The 17,275-nt window shown below is 64.4% G+C and overlaps 3 protein-coding genes across 3 annotated transcripts in view; 2 read left to right on the top strand and 1 right to left on the bottom strand.

The window, feature by feature from the left end:
• The first annotated feature begins 1,002 nt into the window (after positions 1-1,002).
• EEF1AKMT3 (EEF1A lysine methyltransferase 3) lies at positions 1,003-3,251 on the top strand. The gene is given in 5 exon segments (XM_054294917.1): positions 1,003-1,107; positions 1,109-1,324; positions 1,849-1,896; positions 1,898-1,961; positions 2,482-3,251. Coding segments are annotated over 5 exon segments (1,203 nt in total).
• Positions 3,252-3,789: 538 nt separating this feature from the next.
• Positions 3,790-8,968, top strand: TSFM (Ts translation elongation factor, mitochondrial). Its single transcript, XM_054294913.1, is given in 8 exon segments — positions 3,790-3,795; positions 3,979-4,143; positions 4,908-5,039; positions 6,900-7,028; positions 7,118-7,225; positions 7,722-7,757; positions 7,759-7,807; positions 8,536-8,968. Coding segments are annotated over 8 exon segments (1,056 nt in total). The 3' UTR covers positions 8,967-8,968.
• A 5,861-nt stretch (positions 8,969-14,829) lies between these two features.
• Positions 14,830-17,275, bottom strand: part of LOC128950042 (natural resistance-associated macrophage protein 2-like) — a 38,114-nt gene continuing 35,668 nt past the window's right edge. The window contains exon 16 of the mRNA XM_054294914.1: positions 14,830-15,173. Within this exon, the coding sequence (XP_054150889.1) occupies positions 14,949-15,173 (225 nt within the window). The 3' untranslated portion in view covers positions 14,830-14,948. The remainder of the gene's footprint in view (positions 15,174-17,275) is intronic.

Below are 17,275 nucleotides of genomic sequence, written 5' to 3'. Positions count from 1 at the left end.
GTTAGGTGGAGATTTTGAGATCTCCCTGAGGGAACAGGTAGATCCTCGGCTGGATTGGACCAAAGGACTTCATCTCTACGTTTGGTAGCTATATCCCCCCCCCTCTCTCTTCCCCCCCCCTCTCTCTTTTTTCTTTTTCTCTTTCTTTCTTTATCTTTTTCTCTCACTTAACCCCTCTGTCGCGTTTTGCTGTGGGTCATTCAATAAAGCTGCATTTGTTTTGACTATCATTGCAAACCCCCTTGTACCGTGTCAGTTCTTTTTGCACTCAGATCAATCCATGAACCATCACGAACCCCGCTCGTAAGGACAGAACATGACACCCCCCACCCCCCGGTCACCGAGAGCTCAGGGAGCCCGGCTCAGGTGGCACCGGGGACGAGTGTGTGACATTCTGCACGATGGCACCGGAGACGGGTCTGTGACACCTGCACGGTGACACCGGGACGGGTCTGTGACACTCCTGTCAGTGGCACCAGGGACGGGACTGTGACACCCCTGCCAGTGGCACCGGGAACGGGTCTGTGACACCCGCATGGTGGCACCGGGGACACGTCCGTGACACCCGCATGGTGACACCGGGACGGGTCTGTGACACTCATGTCAGTGGCACCAGGGACGGGACTGTGAGACCCGCCCGGTGGCACTGGGGACGGGTGTGTGACATTCCGCACGGTGGCACCGGGGATGGGACTGTGACAGCCGAGTGGTGACATCGGGGGCGGGTACGTGACACCCGCAAGGTGGCACCAGGGACAGAACTGTGACACTCCCGCACGGTGGCACCGGGGACGGGTGTGTGACACTCGCACAATGGTACTGGGGACAGGACTGTGACACCCGTGCGGTGGCACCGGGGGACACCGAGCCCACCCCGGGACCGCGGGGGGCGGGACGGAGCGCGCTCCCGTGGGCGGAGCCCTACAACAGCGGAGGGGGCGTGGCTTAATTGGATCGACCAATCCGGTTCGGAGGCTCGGCCCGGCCCCGCCCCTTTCCACGATGGCGGCGCCCGGGTGCCACGTGGGGACCGGGGGGGAGCGGGAGGGGGAGGAAGAGAACGGGGAAGAGGAAGAGGAAGAGAACGGGGAAGAGGAAGAGAAGAGGAGAGGAAGAGGAAGAGGAAGAGGAAGAGGAAGAGGAAGAGGAAGAGGAGCAAGGAGAGGAAGCAGAAGCGGCGCTGCGGGCCGTGTTCCCCCGGGACCCCGAGCTCTTCGCCGAGTCCTTCCCGGAGCGGCGCCGGTTCCGGCTGTGCGGGCGCGTCCTGCACATCGCGGAGCACCACGGGCCGCGGCTCGGGCTCGCCGGGGCCGTCTGGGAGGCGGTGAGCGGCACTGGGGGCGCGGGGCAAATCCCGGGGCTTTGGGTGACATCCCGGGGGACAGGGGGTGATGGGAAAGCCGGGGGAGCCCGCGGGTACAGGGATGTCGGGGACACCGGGAGGGGGGAGGTGACATCCCGGGCGTACCGGAGTGATGGGGTGGCGGAGGGGACGCACGCGACATGCCAGGGGAGGCAGGAGGGATGGGCGGTGTGGGACCCCGAGAGAACGGGGGTACCGGGGGTGACATCGCGGTGGGCACCGGCAGCGATGAGTGATTGGGGAGGGGCTACCGAGTCATGGGAGGAACGGGGAACACCGGAGGGGGGCACCGGGAACGGGCACCCTGACCGGAGCTGAGGGGTCCTGGGTATCCCGGACTGTGGTGGCCACTCTGGGGCCACCGGGTGGCCGTGGGAAGACCGGGGGCACCCTGGGGGCACAAGAAGCAGCGCTGGGGGGGCTCTGGGGTTCGGGGGGGTCTCCCATGGGCTGGGTCCCCCCAGTGTCCCCTCTGTGCCCCCCAGGCCCTGTCCCTGTGCCGCTTCCTGGGCGAGCAGAACCTGGAGCTGGTGGGGGCAGCGGGTGTTGGAGCTGGGCGCCGGTACCGGCATCGTGGGCATCTTCGCTGCCATGCTGGGTACAGGGGGCACCGTGGGTGGGGGGGACACCTGGGGAAAGGGTGGGGACACCTGTGGGGGACACCCGTGGGTAACCACCTGTAGAAAGGGTGGGGACACCTGTGGGGCCGGGGAGGGACACCTCTGGGTGGGGGGGGATCCCCGTTCTCCCGCCCAGTACAGAACTGGAAAGTGGTGTGAGGAGCCCTGGAGTTTATTTGGATCTGGGGGGACCACGGGTGGTTACCCCCCTCCCCCCCCCCACTTTGGGCTCGGGGTTTATTGGGGTCAGGGAGGGTTTGGGGAGATCCAGTGGGGGGGTTCCTCACTCTGACTCGGGGATTTTATGGGATGTGGATGAGGTTTTACTGGGGTTTTGGGATGACGTTCCAAGGGGGTGTTCCTCACTCTGGCTCAAGGGTTTTACTGTGATTTTGGGGTGGGGGTCCCAGGGCTGACCCACCCACTCGCCCACTGTTAACTGGTCTCTGAGGGGTTACCGGGGGTCTGTGCCCCGCTGACGGCCGCGCTGCCCTGCAGGGGCCGAGGTGACGCTCACGGACCGGCCGCCGGCGCTGCCGCAGCTCCGGGAGAACGCGCGGCTCAACTTCCCGGGGAGCGCGGCGGGGCCGCGGGTGCGGGCGCTGCGCTGGGGCCGCGACCAGCGCCGCTTCCCTCCCAAGTTCCACCTCATCCTGGGCTCCGACATCGTGTACGACCCGCGCTCCTTCGCCCCGCTGCTGAGCACCCTCCGGCACCTGCTGGTGCCGCCGGCCCAGGCGCTGCTCAGCGCCCGCCTGCGCGGCGGCGAGGCCGGGGCCGCCCGCTTCTTCCGGCAGCTGCTGCCGCCCTTCTTCGGCGTGCGGCTGCTGCGGCGGGAGCCCGAGCGGGACATCGAGATCTACGCGGTCACCCCGCGGGACGGAGCCCCTTTGGAGCAGGACAGGCCCGGGTTGGGGTCCCTCACACCGCGGGACGGAGCCCCGGAGCGGGACGGGCCCGGGCTGGGCTCTCTGACCCCGCCGGACGGAGCCCCGGAGCGGGACAGGCCTGGGTTGGGGTCCCTCACACCGCGGGACGGAGCCCTGGAGCGGGGCGGACCCGGGCTGAGGTCCCTCACCCCGTGGGATGAAGCCCCGGAGCAAGGAAAGCCCGGGCTGGGGTCCCTCACCGAACGGGACAGGCCCGGGCTGGGCTCTCTGACGCCGCGGGGTGGAGCCCCGGAGCGGGACAGGCCCATGCTGGGGTCCCTCACCCCGCGGGACGGAGCTCCGGGCGGGGCCGGGCTGGGGTCCCTCACCGGGGATTAAATGGTGCCGGGGGTCGCAGTTCAGGCGCTGTGTGTGATTTGGGGGGGCTGGAGGGGGTTTGGGGAAGGGGACAGGCCGGAGGGGGTCTGTGAGGGTCAGGTGGGGTTTGAGAGTCGGGGGTGTCTGTGAGAATCGGGGGTTCTGTGGGAGTGGGAGGAATCTGTGAGGGTCGGGGAGGGGGGGGTTGTGAGGACCAGGGAGGGTCTGAGAGGGTCTATGAGGTGGGGGGGAAAGGTCTGTGAGGGTCTGGGCTCTGTGAGGGCTGGGGGTCTCTTGGGTGTGGGGTGGATCTGTGAAAGTCTGCGGTCTCTGAGAGTCAGGGGGATTTGAGGGTCAGGGGGCTTTGAGGGTCCCGGGGGTTCTGTGAGGGCTAGGGGGGTCGGGGGTCTCTCGGGTTCAGGGGGCTGTGTGAGGGTCGGGAGTCTATTAGGGTGGGAGGGGGATCTGTGAGGGTCAGAGTGTTTTTGAGGCTGGGGGGGGCTGTGAGGGTCACGGGAGGTCTGTGAGGGTCGGGGGTCTCTGAGGCTGGAGGGGGGCCATGAGGGTCTGGGAGCTTTGTGAGGGCCGAGGGTCTCTCGGGTGCGGGGAGGGTCTCTGAGGGTCTGTGGTCTGTGAGGCTGTGGGGGGTTTGTGAGGGTCTGGGGTCTCAGGTCCAGGGGTCTCTGTGGTGCGGGTTCGGGCCGGGCGTTTCGAGCCCCTCCTCTCCCCCCCCCAAATTCCCCCTCAGCCAATCCCGCGCCTCCGTGGCGCCCGCGTGACGTCACACGCACGCGCGCGCAGCCAATCGCGGCTCCGCTCCCCGATCCTTCACCGGGCCGTGACGTCACGCGGCGCGCCGCGGGCAGCCGGGATGCAGCGCGCGGCGCTGGGCGCGCTCGGGGCGGCGGCGCGGGTGAGACCGGGACCACCGGGAAACCGGGACCCCAGAACCCCAGCCCCGGGACCACCGGGACAACCGGGACCCCCGGAACCCCAGCCCCGGGATCACCGGGAAACCGGGACCCCAGAACCCCAGCCCCGGGACCCCCGGAACCCCAGCCCCGGGACCACCGGGAAACCGGGACCCCCAGAACCTGAGCCCCGGGACCACCGGGAAACCGGGACCCCCAGAACCGCAGCCCCGGGACCCTCAGCTCCTGGACCCCCGGGGCCCCCAGCCCCGTGACCCCTGGGAACGCCGGACCCCCCAGCCCCGGGACCCCCTAGCACTGGGAACCCCGGGACCGCCGGGAACCCCCAGCCCTGGGACCCTCCCAGCCCCGTGACCTCACAACTCCGAGACCCCTGGGACCCCCGAGCCCCGGGACCACCGGGAATCCCAGCCCCGGGATCACCCGGACCCCAGCCCCGGGACCATCGGAACACCCAGCTCTGTGATCCCCAGTACCGGGACTACCGGGAACCCTGGGACCCCAAGCCCCGGGACCCCACGGGCTCCGGGACACCCGTGACCCCCGAGCCCCGGGATCTCCGGGACCCCCAACCTCGGATCCCCCCATTCCCGTGACCCCCGGCTATCCTCGGGCGCCCCCGCCCCCATTCTGCGCTTTCCCCCCCCCTCTGGTACCCCCGGTGCCCCCCATACCGGGCCCTCCCCGTACCCGTCCCGCACCCCTCGGCCCCCCAGACCCGTCCGTGACCCCCCGTGTCCCGCAGGCCGCCCCGAGCCGCTGGCTGAGCGCGGCCCCGCCGGCGCTGCGGGAGCTGCGGGAGCTGCGGGCGCGCACCGGGCAGCCCGTGCTGCGCTGCCGGGAGGCGCTGGAGCGGGCGGGGGGCGACCTGCGGCAGGTGCGGAAACGGGGGGGAACGGGAGGGGGCGGGACCGGGGGCACCGGGGGGGACACAGAAACCGGGAGGAGAACGGGAACCCGGGGAGCTGGGGGGGGCGGATGAGTCGGGGGGACTCTGGGGGTCGCAGGGGGTCTTTGGAGGAGGGGGACTTTGGGGCAGGGGGGCTTTGACGGAGGGGTTCATTGGGACACGCTTGGGGCAGGGACTATTTGGACCGGGGGTCTTTGGGGCAGGGGGGCTTTGAGACAGGGGGTTTGGGGGCAAGGGGTCTTTGGGGTAGGGGGTGTTTGGGACAGGGGGGCTTTGGGGCAGGGGGGGCTTTGGGACCTGGGGGCTCTGGGGCAGGGGGTATTTGGGGACAGGGGGTCTTTGGGGCAGGGGGTCCTTGGGGCAGGGGGTCCTTGGGGCAGAGGGGCTGTGGACAGGGGGCCTTTGGGGCCTGGGGTCTCTGGGACAGGGGGTCCTTGGGAAGGGGGGCTCTGGGGCAGGGGGTTTTTGGGGCAGGGGTGCACTGGGAGAGGGGGTCCTTGGGCAGGGGGTATTTGGGATGGGGGGTATTTGGAACAAGGGGTGCATGGGACAGGGGGTCTTTGGGCAGGGGATGCCTGAGGCAGGGGGGGCTCTGGGACAGGGGGCTCTGGGGCAGGGGGTCCCTGGGGCAGGGGGTCCCTGGGGCAGGGGGGTCTTTGGGGGCACCAGGACCAGAGCAGGCCCAGCCCTTGGGGGGAGGGCAGTGGGGTTGGGTCTGGTCTGTGCCCCCCCCACCTGTGTCCCCCTCAGGCTGAGGGGTGGGGATGGGGACATTGGGGTGACCCTGGCAGTGCTGGCATGGCCCTGTCAATGGTGGGGGACACTGGGGTGGCCCTGTCAGTGCTGGGGGACACTGGGGTGACCCTGGAAGTGCTGGGGACACTGGGGTGGCCCTGTCAGTTCTGGGCTGACCTTGGCAGTGACAGGGACACTGGGGTGACCCTGGCAGTGCTGGGGGACGCTGGGGGCACTGAGACGATCCTGTCACTGCTGGGGGACACTGAGGTGGCCCTGTCAGTACTGGGGGACATTGGAGTGACCCTGTCACTGCTGGGGGACATTGGGGTGACCCTGTCACTGCTGGGGACACTGAGGTGACCCTGGCAGTGCTGGGATGGCCCTGTCAATGGTGGGGGACACTGGGGTGGCCCTGTCAGTGCTGGGGGACACTGGGGTGACCCTGGAAGTGCTGGGGACACTGGGGTGGCCCTGTCAGTTCTGGGCTGACCTTGGCAGTGACAGGGACACTGGGGTGACCCTGGCAGTGCTGGGGGACGCTGGGGCACTGGGACGATCCTGTCACTGCTGGGGGACACTGGGGTGGCCCTGTCAGTACTGGGGGACATTGGAGTGACCCTGTCACTGCTGGGGGACATTGGGGTGACCCTGTCACTGCTGGGGGACATTGGGGTGACCTTGTCACTGCTGGGGACACTGAGGTGACCCTGGCAGTGCTGGGATGGCCCTGTCCCCTCCTGTGTGTGCCCCCAGGCTGAGGGGCAGTGCCGGGGACACTGGGGCTGACCCTGGCAGTGCCGGGGACACTGGGGTGACCCTGTCAGTGCTGGGGACACTGGGCTGACCCTGTCAGTGCTGGGGACACTGAGGTGACCCTGGCAGTGCCGGGGACCCTGAGGTGACCCTGTCAGTGCCGGGGACCCTGAGGTGACCCTGTCAGTGCTGGGGACCCTGAGGTGACCCTGGCAGTGCCGGGGACCCTGAGGTGACCCTGTCAGTGCTGGGGACACTGGGCTGACCCTGGCAGTGCTGGGGTGACCCTGGCAGTGCCGGGGACCCTGAGGTGACCCTGTCCCCCGGTGTCCCCAGGCCGAGGCCTGGCTGGAGGCCGAGTCGCGCCGCCGGGGCTGGGCCAGGGCCGCTGCCCCCGGGGCTGCCCGGGCCCGCCAGGGGCTCGTGGGGGTGCTGAGCGAGGGCTCGGCCGCCGTCATGGTGGAGGTGAGTGAGGGGGGGCTGGGGGTCCCTGTGTCCCTTCTGGGGGGGTCTCAGTGTCCCCACGGTCACCGCGTCCCCTCCCCCCCACCCAGGTGAACTGTGAGACGGATTTCGTGGCGCGGACCCCCGACTTCCAGCAGCTGGTGGAGATGGCGGCCAGGGGGGTCCTGGGGCACTGCCAGGGGGCCTCGGGCACCAAGGTGGGCTGTGAGGGGGGCACTGGGCTGCCAGGGGGGGCTCTGGGCTGCCAGGGCGTTTGGGGGTGTCGAGGGTCTTGGGGGAGTTGGGCGCTGGCACAGACGGTGTTGGGTTCTTGGGGGGTGCCAGGGGGTTTAGGGGAGGTTTGGGGGTGTTTGGGCAGGGTTTGGGGGTCCCAGGGGGTGTTGGGAAGGGTTTGGGGGTACCGGGGGTGTTTGGGCACGGTTTGGGGGTCCCGGGGGGTTTTGGGGCAGGGTTTGGGGGTGTTGGGGCAGGGTTTGGAGGTGCCAGGGAATGTTGGGCAGGGTTTGGGGGGTGCCAGGGCTCTTGGGGCAGGGTTTGGGGATGTTTGGGCAGGGTTTGGGGGGTGCCAGGGTTGCTGTGCAGGGTTTGGGGGTGCCAGGGGGGTTGGGGCAGAGTTTGGGGGTGTTGGGGGATGTTTTGGGGGTGCTGGGCAGGGTTTGGGGGTGCCAGGGGCCCCTCTGACCCTCTCCCCAGCTCCTGCTGCCAGAGGAGGAGCTGGCCCAGGTGCGGGGCAGCGGACGGGGGGGACCTGCTGAGCGAGCACCTGGCACTGGCCATGGGTGAGTGCCCATCCCAGTACATCCCAGTGCCCCCAGTGCCCCTCCAGTGCTCCCAGAGTACCCAGTGCCCCTCCCAGTACATCCCAGTGTTCCCAGTGCCCATCCAGTGCCCCCAGTACATCCCAGTGTGCCCAGTGCCCATCACAGTACATCCCAGTGCCCCCAGTGCCCTTTCTGTACCCATCCCAGTGCCCCCAGTGCCTCTCCCAGTACATCCTAGTGCCCCCAGTACATCCCAGTGCCCCCAGTGCCCTTTCTATGCAATCCCAGTTTGCCTCCTTGTCCTTTTATGTCCCAAGTCTGCTGAACTCCAACCCCCAGTGATGCCAGATAACCCCCCCAGTGCCCCCAGAGCCTGCCAGTCCCAATGCCCTTCCCCAGTGTTGCCAATGCCCCCCCCAGTGCCCCTCACCAGTGCCTCCAGTCCCCCCCAGTGTCCCAATGCTCCCAGTGTCCCCAGTGCCCCTCCCAGTGTCCCCAGTGCCCTTCCCCAGTGCCCCCAGAGCCTGCCAGTCCCAGTATCCCCAGTGCTCCCAGTGCCCCTCCCCAGTTTCCCCAGTGCCCTCCCCAGTGCCCCCAGCCTGTGCCAGCCCCTCTCTGTGCAGGGCACACCCTGGGCTGGGCTCTGGCTGCTCCAGGACCCTTTTTTGGGGGGTTCTGCTCTCTCTCCATGCCCTCTCTCCTCATTTTTGGGGGTGCTGACATTTCCCCCGCCTTGTTCCCCCCAGGCCGCCTGGGCGAGCGCCTGGCACTGCGCCGGGCCGGCTGGCTCCGTGCCCCCCCCGGCGGTTTCGTTGCCACCTATGCCCACGGCTGGGTGCCCGCCGGGCCCGCCGTGGCCATGGGCACCTACGGGGCGCTGGTGGCGTGCGGGGGGCCGGGCCCGGGGCCCCCCCCGGCCGAGCTGCGCGAATTGGGGCGCAGGGTGGCGCAGCACGTGGTGGGCATGGCGCCCACCGCCCTGGGCACCCCCGAGGACGAGCTGGGGGGGGACAGCGAGACGCGGCTGCTGGCACAGGGGGCGCTGATGGAGCCGGGCGTGCCCCTGGGGCGGTACCTGCGCGACAGGGGCGGCCTCCGGGTGTGCGACTTCCTGCGCTTCCAGTGCGGGGAGGAGCCCCCCCAGGAGCCCCCCCTGAGGGCTGAGGGGGGCGGCTGAACCCCCTGGGTTCACACACAGACCCCACCCCCAAAATTGTGCCCCCCATGCCAGGCTGGGGCAGCGAGAGCCCCCCAGTGTGGGGTGAGGCTGAATAAAGGTGCAGAATCCAGGCCGGGTGTTTTGTGGGGGACCCCGCTCCCCAACCCACCCCCCCCCCCCCAGGGTTTGAATGGGCAAATCCACACAAAAAGGGGCTCAGACCCCAAAGAGCCCAACCCCAATGGGGGCAGCAATGGGGGGGGCACAGCTGGGGGGCACCCCCATCCCATCCTGAGACCCCCATTGTGTCCCTGACACCCCCATCCCATCCCTGAGACCCCCATTGTGTCCCTGACACCCCCAGGGTGGGTTTGGGGGGTCCCAAGGGATAGAGGGGGTGTGACAGAGAGGGGAGAGGGACAGGGGGACAGGTGGGGACAAGGGGATGGGTGGGACAGGTAGGGGGGCAGTTGAGGACATGGGGCAGGTGGGGACAGGGGCAGGTGGGGGGACAGGTGGGGGAAAGGGAGGACAGGTGAGGACAAGGGAACAGGGAGGAGAACGGGAGCAGGTGGGGGGGGGGGACAGGAGGACAGAGGGGGACAGGTGGGGGACAGGGGGATAGGGAGCAGTTGGGGACAGGGGATGGGGTGGGACATGGGACAGGGGGACAAGGGACAGGGAACAGGTGGGACATGGGCAGGTAAGGACAAGGGGGACAGGTAGGGACAGGGGACAGGTGGGGGGAAAAGGGGGACAAGTGGGACATGGGGCAGGTGGGGACAGGGACAGGTGGGGACAGGGACAGGTGTCTGGAGGGGATCAGGGGGGTGGCAGCAGTTGGGGTGACGAAGCCGAGCACCGACACCCCCCAGAGACACCGGGGGGCAGCCGCTCCGGTCCCCCCGCTCCGTGACGTCACCGGCCGCCTCCCGGGACAAGTAACCGGGAACAGGCCGGGCTGGAACAGCCTATCCTGGATTACTTGAACCGGGCCGCGGCCGCCGCACCCCCCGGCACCGTCCCCGGCCGCTCCCGCTGGCACCGCCGCGCTCTCCCCGTCCCCGCTCCGCTCCGTTCCCCCGGCAGCGCCTCCGGGAGCGGCGGGAGCGGCGGAGGCGTCCCGGGGGGGGCATCAACAGGAGGGTGACAGCGGCCGGGGAGGACACGGGGGGAACACGGGGCTGACCCCACCCCCCTCACCCCATCCCCCCCATCCCGGGGTCAGCCCCGCCCCTCCCCCCCCCCCGGTACCTGCCGCTCCCGCCGCGTCCGGTGGGGGGGGGAGGGGCGGGGGGGGCGGGGGCGCGCGCCCACCGGAGCGCGCGGGGCCGCGGCGGTTTCCAGGCGCCCCCGGGGCGGGGCCGGCGCCGCCGCTGTGGGACGGGCGCGGGGAGGGGGCGGGGCTAGGGGGGACTTGAAACGGGCGGAGGGCGCGGATTGGATGGGCGGGGAAAGGGGCGGGGCGTGGTTGTGTTTACTTCGCGCGGAGCTCCGTGAGGGGAGGGGCAGGGAAGCCACGCCCCTTACACCAAATGGGCGTGGCTGTGACAAACCACGCCCATGTGTTGTGAGTGGGCGGGGCTCTCTTCAGCCGCTTTTGCGCGCTCAATGTTGTGAAATTAATTTGGTTAAATTAGAAAAATAATCCCTTTTCCCCAGGATTTATGAGCAGGAACCCAAAATTCCTCCCGTTTCCACCCCAAATTCCTTATTTTTCATTCCATTTCCACCTAATTCACCCCTAATTCCGAACCCTAACCCAAATTCCTGTTTTTTAATCACAGTTTCACCTAATTCGCCTTAAATTCCTAACCCAAGTTTCTTCTTTTTTCATCGCATTTCTTCCTAATTCACCCCTAATTCCTAACCCTAACCCAAATTTCTTCTTTTTTAATTGTTTCTACCTAATTCACTCAAATTCCAAACCCTGACCCAAATTTCTCCCGTTTCTACCCACAATTCTTTTTTTCATTCCATTTCCACCTGATTCACCTCAAATTCCAAACCCTAACCCAAATTTCTTATTTTTTGTTTCCACCTATTTCACCTCAAATTCCAAACCCTAACCCAAATTTCTTATTTTTTATCACATTTCCACCTAAATCACCCCAAATTTCTTCTTTTTCATCCATTTCCACCTATTTCACCTCAAATTCCAAACCCTCACCCAAATGTCTCCCGTTTCCACCCACAATTTCTTCTTTTTTCACCCCATTTCCACCTAATTCACCTCAAATCCCACCCACTTCCAAATGCCTTTGGTTTCCCCAAAATTCCCATTTTCCCCCAAATAAATCCCGCCTATTTCACCTCAAACCTCCTCATCTTTCACCCCAATTTCCTCTTTCTTCACCCAAATCCCTCCGGTTTTCCCTTTTCCACATAGGATTTTTTTTTTCCTTGGGTTTTGGAGTTATTTAAAGGAAAATCTGCAGGAAAAAAAGAGGAATCCCCGCCCAGTTCTGGGGTATTTTTAATTCTTTTCCATTACGGAACCAAACTGGTTCCGGAGCGGCGCCAGCCCCAGTTCCGGAGATAACTGGGACAAACTGGGACAAACTGGGACAAACTGGGACAAACTGGGACAAACTGGGGATTGGACGCGGGGAGCGGCAGCGTCCGGGCGTTGGCAGCGGGAAACTGGGGCGGACTGGGAGGGACTGGGAGCAGCCAGAGGGAAACTGGGGCGGACTGGGAGGGACTGGGAGGGACTGGGAGCAGCCAGAGGGAAACTGGGGCGGACTGGGAGGGAGTGGACTCGGACCAGACTGGGGGCGGACTGGGATCAGACTGGGGGCGGATTGAAACTGGACAGAACTGGACTGGGAGCGGCCAGCGGGAAACTGGGGCGGACTGGGAGGGACTGGAACTGGACTGGTGGGACTGGGAGTGCTGGGCTGGGAGCAAACTGGGACTGGGCTGCGATTGGACAGGACTGGAACTGGACAAAACTGGACTGGGAGAGGACTGGAACTGGACTGGGGGCGGAGAGGGACCGGACTGGGACAGGGCAGGACTGGACTGGAACCGGACTGGGATTGGACCGGGACTGGACTGGGATTGGATTGGGACTGGGCTGGGACCGGACTGGGGGTCGGACGAGGCCCCGCCCCCACCAACATCCGGGCACCTCAAACCGCAGCCCCACCCACCCCCCTCTGCCTCACCATTGGCTGCTGGTGCATGACGTCATAGGCGGGTGTAGTGAAGGCGGGGATGGGTCGGGGGGTGCAGCCCCGTCCAGGGGATCCCAAAATTCCCCCTCACCCTCTCCTGGGCCCCCCCCCGAGCGGATCCCGGCAGCGCCAGGGGCTGAACCAGCGTGTCCGTGCTCGGGGGGCCCCGGACCCCAAACCCCCGGTGCTGTGACCCCAAACCCGCCAGTGCCGCCAAACCCCCCCAGGGCTGTGACCCCAGACCCCCCAGCACCGTGGCTCCAAACCCCCAGTGCTGCGACCCCAGAGCTCCCAGTGCCGCCAAACCCCCCAGTGCTGCCACCCCCAAACCCCCGCCAGTGCTGTGACCCCAAAACCACTAGACCCCCCACCCCAGCCCTCCCAGCGCTGCCACCCCCAAACCCCCAGTGCCACCGCCCCAGCCCCCTGTACTGCCCCCCAGCGCTGCAACCCAAACCCCCAGTGCCACCACCCCAGATCCCCCCCGGTGCCGTCACCCCGAATCCTCCAGTACCATGATCCCAAACCCCCCAGTGCCACCACCCCAAATCCCCCAAACCCCCCGGTGCCATGACCCCAAACCCCCCAGCGCTGCCCTCCCCAAGTCCCCCAGTGCCACCACCCCAAATCCCCAGTGCTGCCATCCCAAATCCCCCAGTGTGTGACCCCAAATCCCCCAGTGCTGTGACCTCAAATCCCCCAGTGCCACCAAACCCCCCCAGTGCTGTGACCCCAGACCCCCCATGTGCCATGATCCCAAACCCCCCAGTGGGACCACCTAAACCTCCCAGTGCCACCACCCCAAATCCCCCAGTGTGTGACCCCAAACCCCGCAGTGCCGGCAAACCCACCCATGCCACCAGTCCAAATCCTTCCCAGTTCTGTGACCCCAAACCCCCCAGTGGAGCCACCCCAAACCCCCAGTGCCACCACCCCACATCCCCCAGTGCCACCACCCCAGACCCTGCCTGTGTCGTGACCCCAAACCCTCCAGTGGGGCCACCCCAAATCCCCCAGTCTGTGGCCACAAGTCCCCAGTGCCACAACCCAAATCCCCCAGTGCCGTGACCTCAGACCCCCTGGCGGCACCATCCCAAACCCCTCAGTGTCACCACCCCAGCCTCCCCACATCCGTGGGACCACCACCTCAAATCCCCCAAACCCCCCCCAGTGGGGCCACCCCAAATCCCCCCAGTGCCATACCCCAGCCCCCCCCCCCAGTGTGTGACCCCAAACCCCCAGTGCCATGATCCCAAGCCCCCCAGTGCCACCACCCCCAAATCCCTACTGCCGAAATCCAAATCCCCCCAGAGCTCCCAGTACTGTGACCCCAATCTCCCAGTGCTGTGACCCTAAATCCTTCCAGAGTGCTGTGACCCCAAACCCCCAGTGCCATGATCCCAAACCCCCAAGTGCCACCACCCCAAACCCCCCAGTGCCACCACCCCAAATCCCCACTGCTGAAATCCCAAATCCCCCAGAGCTCCCAGTACTGTGACCCCAAATCTCCCAGTGCTGTGACCCTAAATCCTCCCGGAGTGCCGTAATCCCAAATCCCCCAGTGCCACCAGCCCAGAGCTCCCAGTACTGTGACCCCAAATGTCCCAGTGCTGTGACCCCAAACCCCCAGTGCCATGATCCCAAACCCCCAAGTGCCACCACCCCAACCCCCAGTGCCCCTCCCCCCCCAAATCCCCAGCACCGTGACCCCAAACCCCCCAGCCCAGCCCCCAGTACCGTGACCCCCTCCCAAATGGGGTTTTGGGGTCCCCCAAACTCAATCCCAGCGAACCCCAAAGGGACCCGGCCCCACCCTGGAGCCACCCCCGGTGTTTGGGGGATGGGGAACCGGGAATTGATGGAATTCCTGGGAAAAGGGGAAAATTCCTGGGCAGCCAAAGTTTTATTTCTAAAACCATTTTTATTTCTCAATTTTTCATTTCTAATCTGAAAGCTGCAGAGAGGGAAATTCCCGGTGGGAATCCTGCTGGGTTTTATGGGAGCTGCTGCCCTCGAACCTCCCTGAGGGGGGATTTGGGGTTCTGGAAAACCCCAGAACTGCTGGAAACGCTGGGAACGCCTCTGTCCCCAAAGCTGAGCCTGGCAGCAAACCTGGCTTTTCTTGGGAATTAAACCTGGCTTTAATTTTATTGGGAAATCCCAATTGGAACACTCCCAAATTAGGGAAAACCCCAAAGAGCAAAGTCCTGCTGAAATGACTGGAGTGGAAATCCAGGAAATCCCAAATGGAGAATTCCCGAATTAACCCAAGGAGCAAAGTCCTGGCTTTTCTTGGGAACTAAACCTGGCTTTCATTTTCTTGGGAGTTAAACCTGGCTTTAATTTTATTGGGAAATCCCAACTGGAACATTCCCCAGTTAGGGAAAAAAACCCCCGAGGAGCAAAATCCTGCTGGAGTGACCTGAGTGAAAATCTGGGAAATCCCAAATGGAAAATTCCTGAATCAGGGAAAACCCCCAGGACTGGCTCGGGTGTCCCCAAGACCAGCCCAGTGTCCCCAGAGCTGGCCCAAGTGTCCCCAAGGCTGGCCTGGGTGTCCCCAAGGCCGGTCTGAGTGTCCCCAAGGCTGGCCCAGGTGCCCCCATGGCTGGCTCAGGTGTCCCCAAGACCATCCCAGGTGTCCCCAAAGCCGGCCCGGTGTCCGAGGGCTGTCCCAGGTGTCCCCAGGAGTGGCCCAGTTGTCCTCAAGGCTGGCTCAGATGTCCCCAGAGCTGGTCTGAGTGTCCCCAAGTCTGGCTGAAGTGTCCCCAAAGCCGGCCCGGGTGTCCCCAAGTCTGTCCTGGGTGTCCCCAAAGCTGGCTCAGGTGTCCCCAGGTGTCCTCCTGCTCCCGCTGTCCCACTCCGCTCCGCCGCCCGCCCGGGGCTCGGGGTCCTGGGGGGGTCCCGGGGGTCCGTCCCCCCACACCGGGGGGTCCTGGGGGTCCCGGGGGTCCGCGGGCTCCGGGGTCACCTGGGGCACGGACGGGTCGGAACCGACGTGGCCGAGGAGGAAGAGCTCGGGGCGGGCGGCGAAGCCCAGGCGGCCCTGGGGGGGGAAGGCAACAATTAATGCCGGGGGTTAATTGGGGGAAGGCAACCATTAATGCCGGGGGTTAATTGGGGAAGGCAACAATTAATGCCGGGGATTAATTGGGGAGGGCAACCATTAATGCCGGGGGTTAATTGGGGAGGGCAACAATTAATGCTGGGGATTAACTGGGGAAGGCAACCATGAATGCCGGGGGTTTAATTAAGCCTGGCTTAAGGAAGAGCCAAAGAGAGCAGAAGGAAGCCCGAGGTGGTTGAAGGAAGCCCGAGCTCAGCCCGGTTTAACAAAGCCCAAGTGAAGCCCAGGTAAGGAAGACAGAATGGAGGCCGGGTTAACAAAGCCACGATTTAATGAAGCCCAAACTGAGCCTGGTTTAACAAAGCCACAATTTAATGAAGCCCGAACTGAGCCTGGTTTAACAAAGCCCAAGTTGAGGTGGGTTTAATGAAGCTTAAATTGAGGCGGGTTTAACAACGCCTGAATTAAGCCTGGTTTAATGAAGCCGATGTGAGCCCAATTTAATGAGCCTGAGCAGGGCAGGCTTTAAATGATCCCGGTTTAAGGAAGCCCCAGTTGGGCCCGGTTTAACCAAGCCCAGTTTAACCAAGCCCAGTTTAACCAGGCCCAGTTTAACCAAGCCCGGTTTAACCAGACCGGGCGGGAGCCGAGGCGGCCCCACGGGTCACCCGCGCTCATTAATTAGCAGAGAGCAGCAGGATCGGCGCTAATTGGGGCCGATCCCGCTGTTAATTGGGGCAGATCTCGGCCCAGCCCCGCCCAGGGCTCCGAACGGCCCCCGCCCTTTGCATTCCCAATTAACCGAGCGAGCTTAATTAACTTCGGGGCGTGGCTGAGCCCTAATTAGCAGTGATGACACAATGAACCCCTCGGGATGGGGCTGAACCGGGCTGAGCACAGGCGAGGCTCTGCAGCGGCAGAAGCAGGAAAAAATGGGCAAAAAGCAGGAAAAATGGGGCAAAAAGCAGGAAAAAACGGGCAAAAAAGCAGGAAAAATGGGGCAAAAAGCAGGAAAAAATGGGGAATTTGGGGTTTTTGGTGGGTCTGGCCTGGGCAGGGCGGGATGAAGGAGCCGAGCCCCGATCCCACAGAAGGAATTCCCACGGGAAGGGATGTGAGGGACCCCTGAGCCCGTTCAGGGGACAGGGACGAGCCCCAGCTCCCCCTGATCCATTCTGAATTTTCCCTTTTTTCCCTCTTTTTGTATTTTTCCCCTCCTGTATTTTTTGCCTGTACTTTTTGCAGGTGTGTTTGTGGCTCTGTGTTATTGGCCTGTTCCATTAATAATTCATTTTCCAGTGTTTTTTTTCCATGGCCTTTCCCTGGGCAGAAACACAAAAATCCCAGAGCTCCAAGGCCCAGGATCAGCTCCTGGAGGAGCCAAGGGAGGATTCCAAAGGAGAGAGAATTCCATCAACACCTCTCCTCCTAATTGTGCTTTTATTAATTATTTCATTCCTAAAATCAATAAAAATGTCCTCACCCCTGTGGGGGTGGAATTTTGTGGGCACCTTTCCATTACTGTCCCCAAAGGCCTTGAAGTAAAATCCACTTTTATTTGAAGTAAAATCCATTTTTTATTTGAAGTCAGAACTAAAATGATCTCGAGTTTCGTTCCCAGGCTGGGAAAAGGGAACAACCCCAGAGCTCCAGAGCGTGGGGGGCTCTGTCCCAGCACCAGCCCCAAAAAATGACCCAAGGAAGCCGAGTTGGAAAAGTTCTCCACGTTTTAATGGGGTTTGTACAACCAAAAATCCCAAATTAGTGCAGAGGGGAGGCTCCACTCACAGCCAGGGCTCGGCTGGGCCCTCCCAAGCCAGAATTCCCAACCCAGGGTGGAGGTACAGCAGAATCCCAAATCCCAAATCCACCCCTGGTCCAGCCCCTCGTCCCCCCCAGGCCACAAATCCCAGAGCTCGTGGAGTGGGAATGGGATAAAACCCACAAATGTCCATTAAAGGGTTAAATCCTGCTGGAGTTCTGGGATAACGACGGGAAAAATGAGAATTATGGTCAGGGAGTGCTGTGGGTTTGGGGAAGGGGGGGAGGAGGGATCTGATCCTGCCCCAAATTCAAGGGGA

Source organism: Melozone crissalis, unplaced genomic scaffold, assembly GCF_028551555.1.
Source record: "Melozone crissalis strain CALT ecotype California unplaced genomic scaffold, PUWL_Pcris_2 ptg000381l_1, whole genome shotgun sequence".
Classification (NCBI taxonomy): Eukaryota; Metazoa; Chordata; class Aves; order Passeriformes; family Passerellidae; genus Melozone; species Melozone crissalis.
Note: the sequence above shows the minus strand (reverse complement) of the source record. Positions and strands in the feature narration are given on the sequence as shown.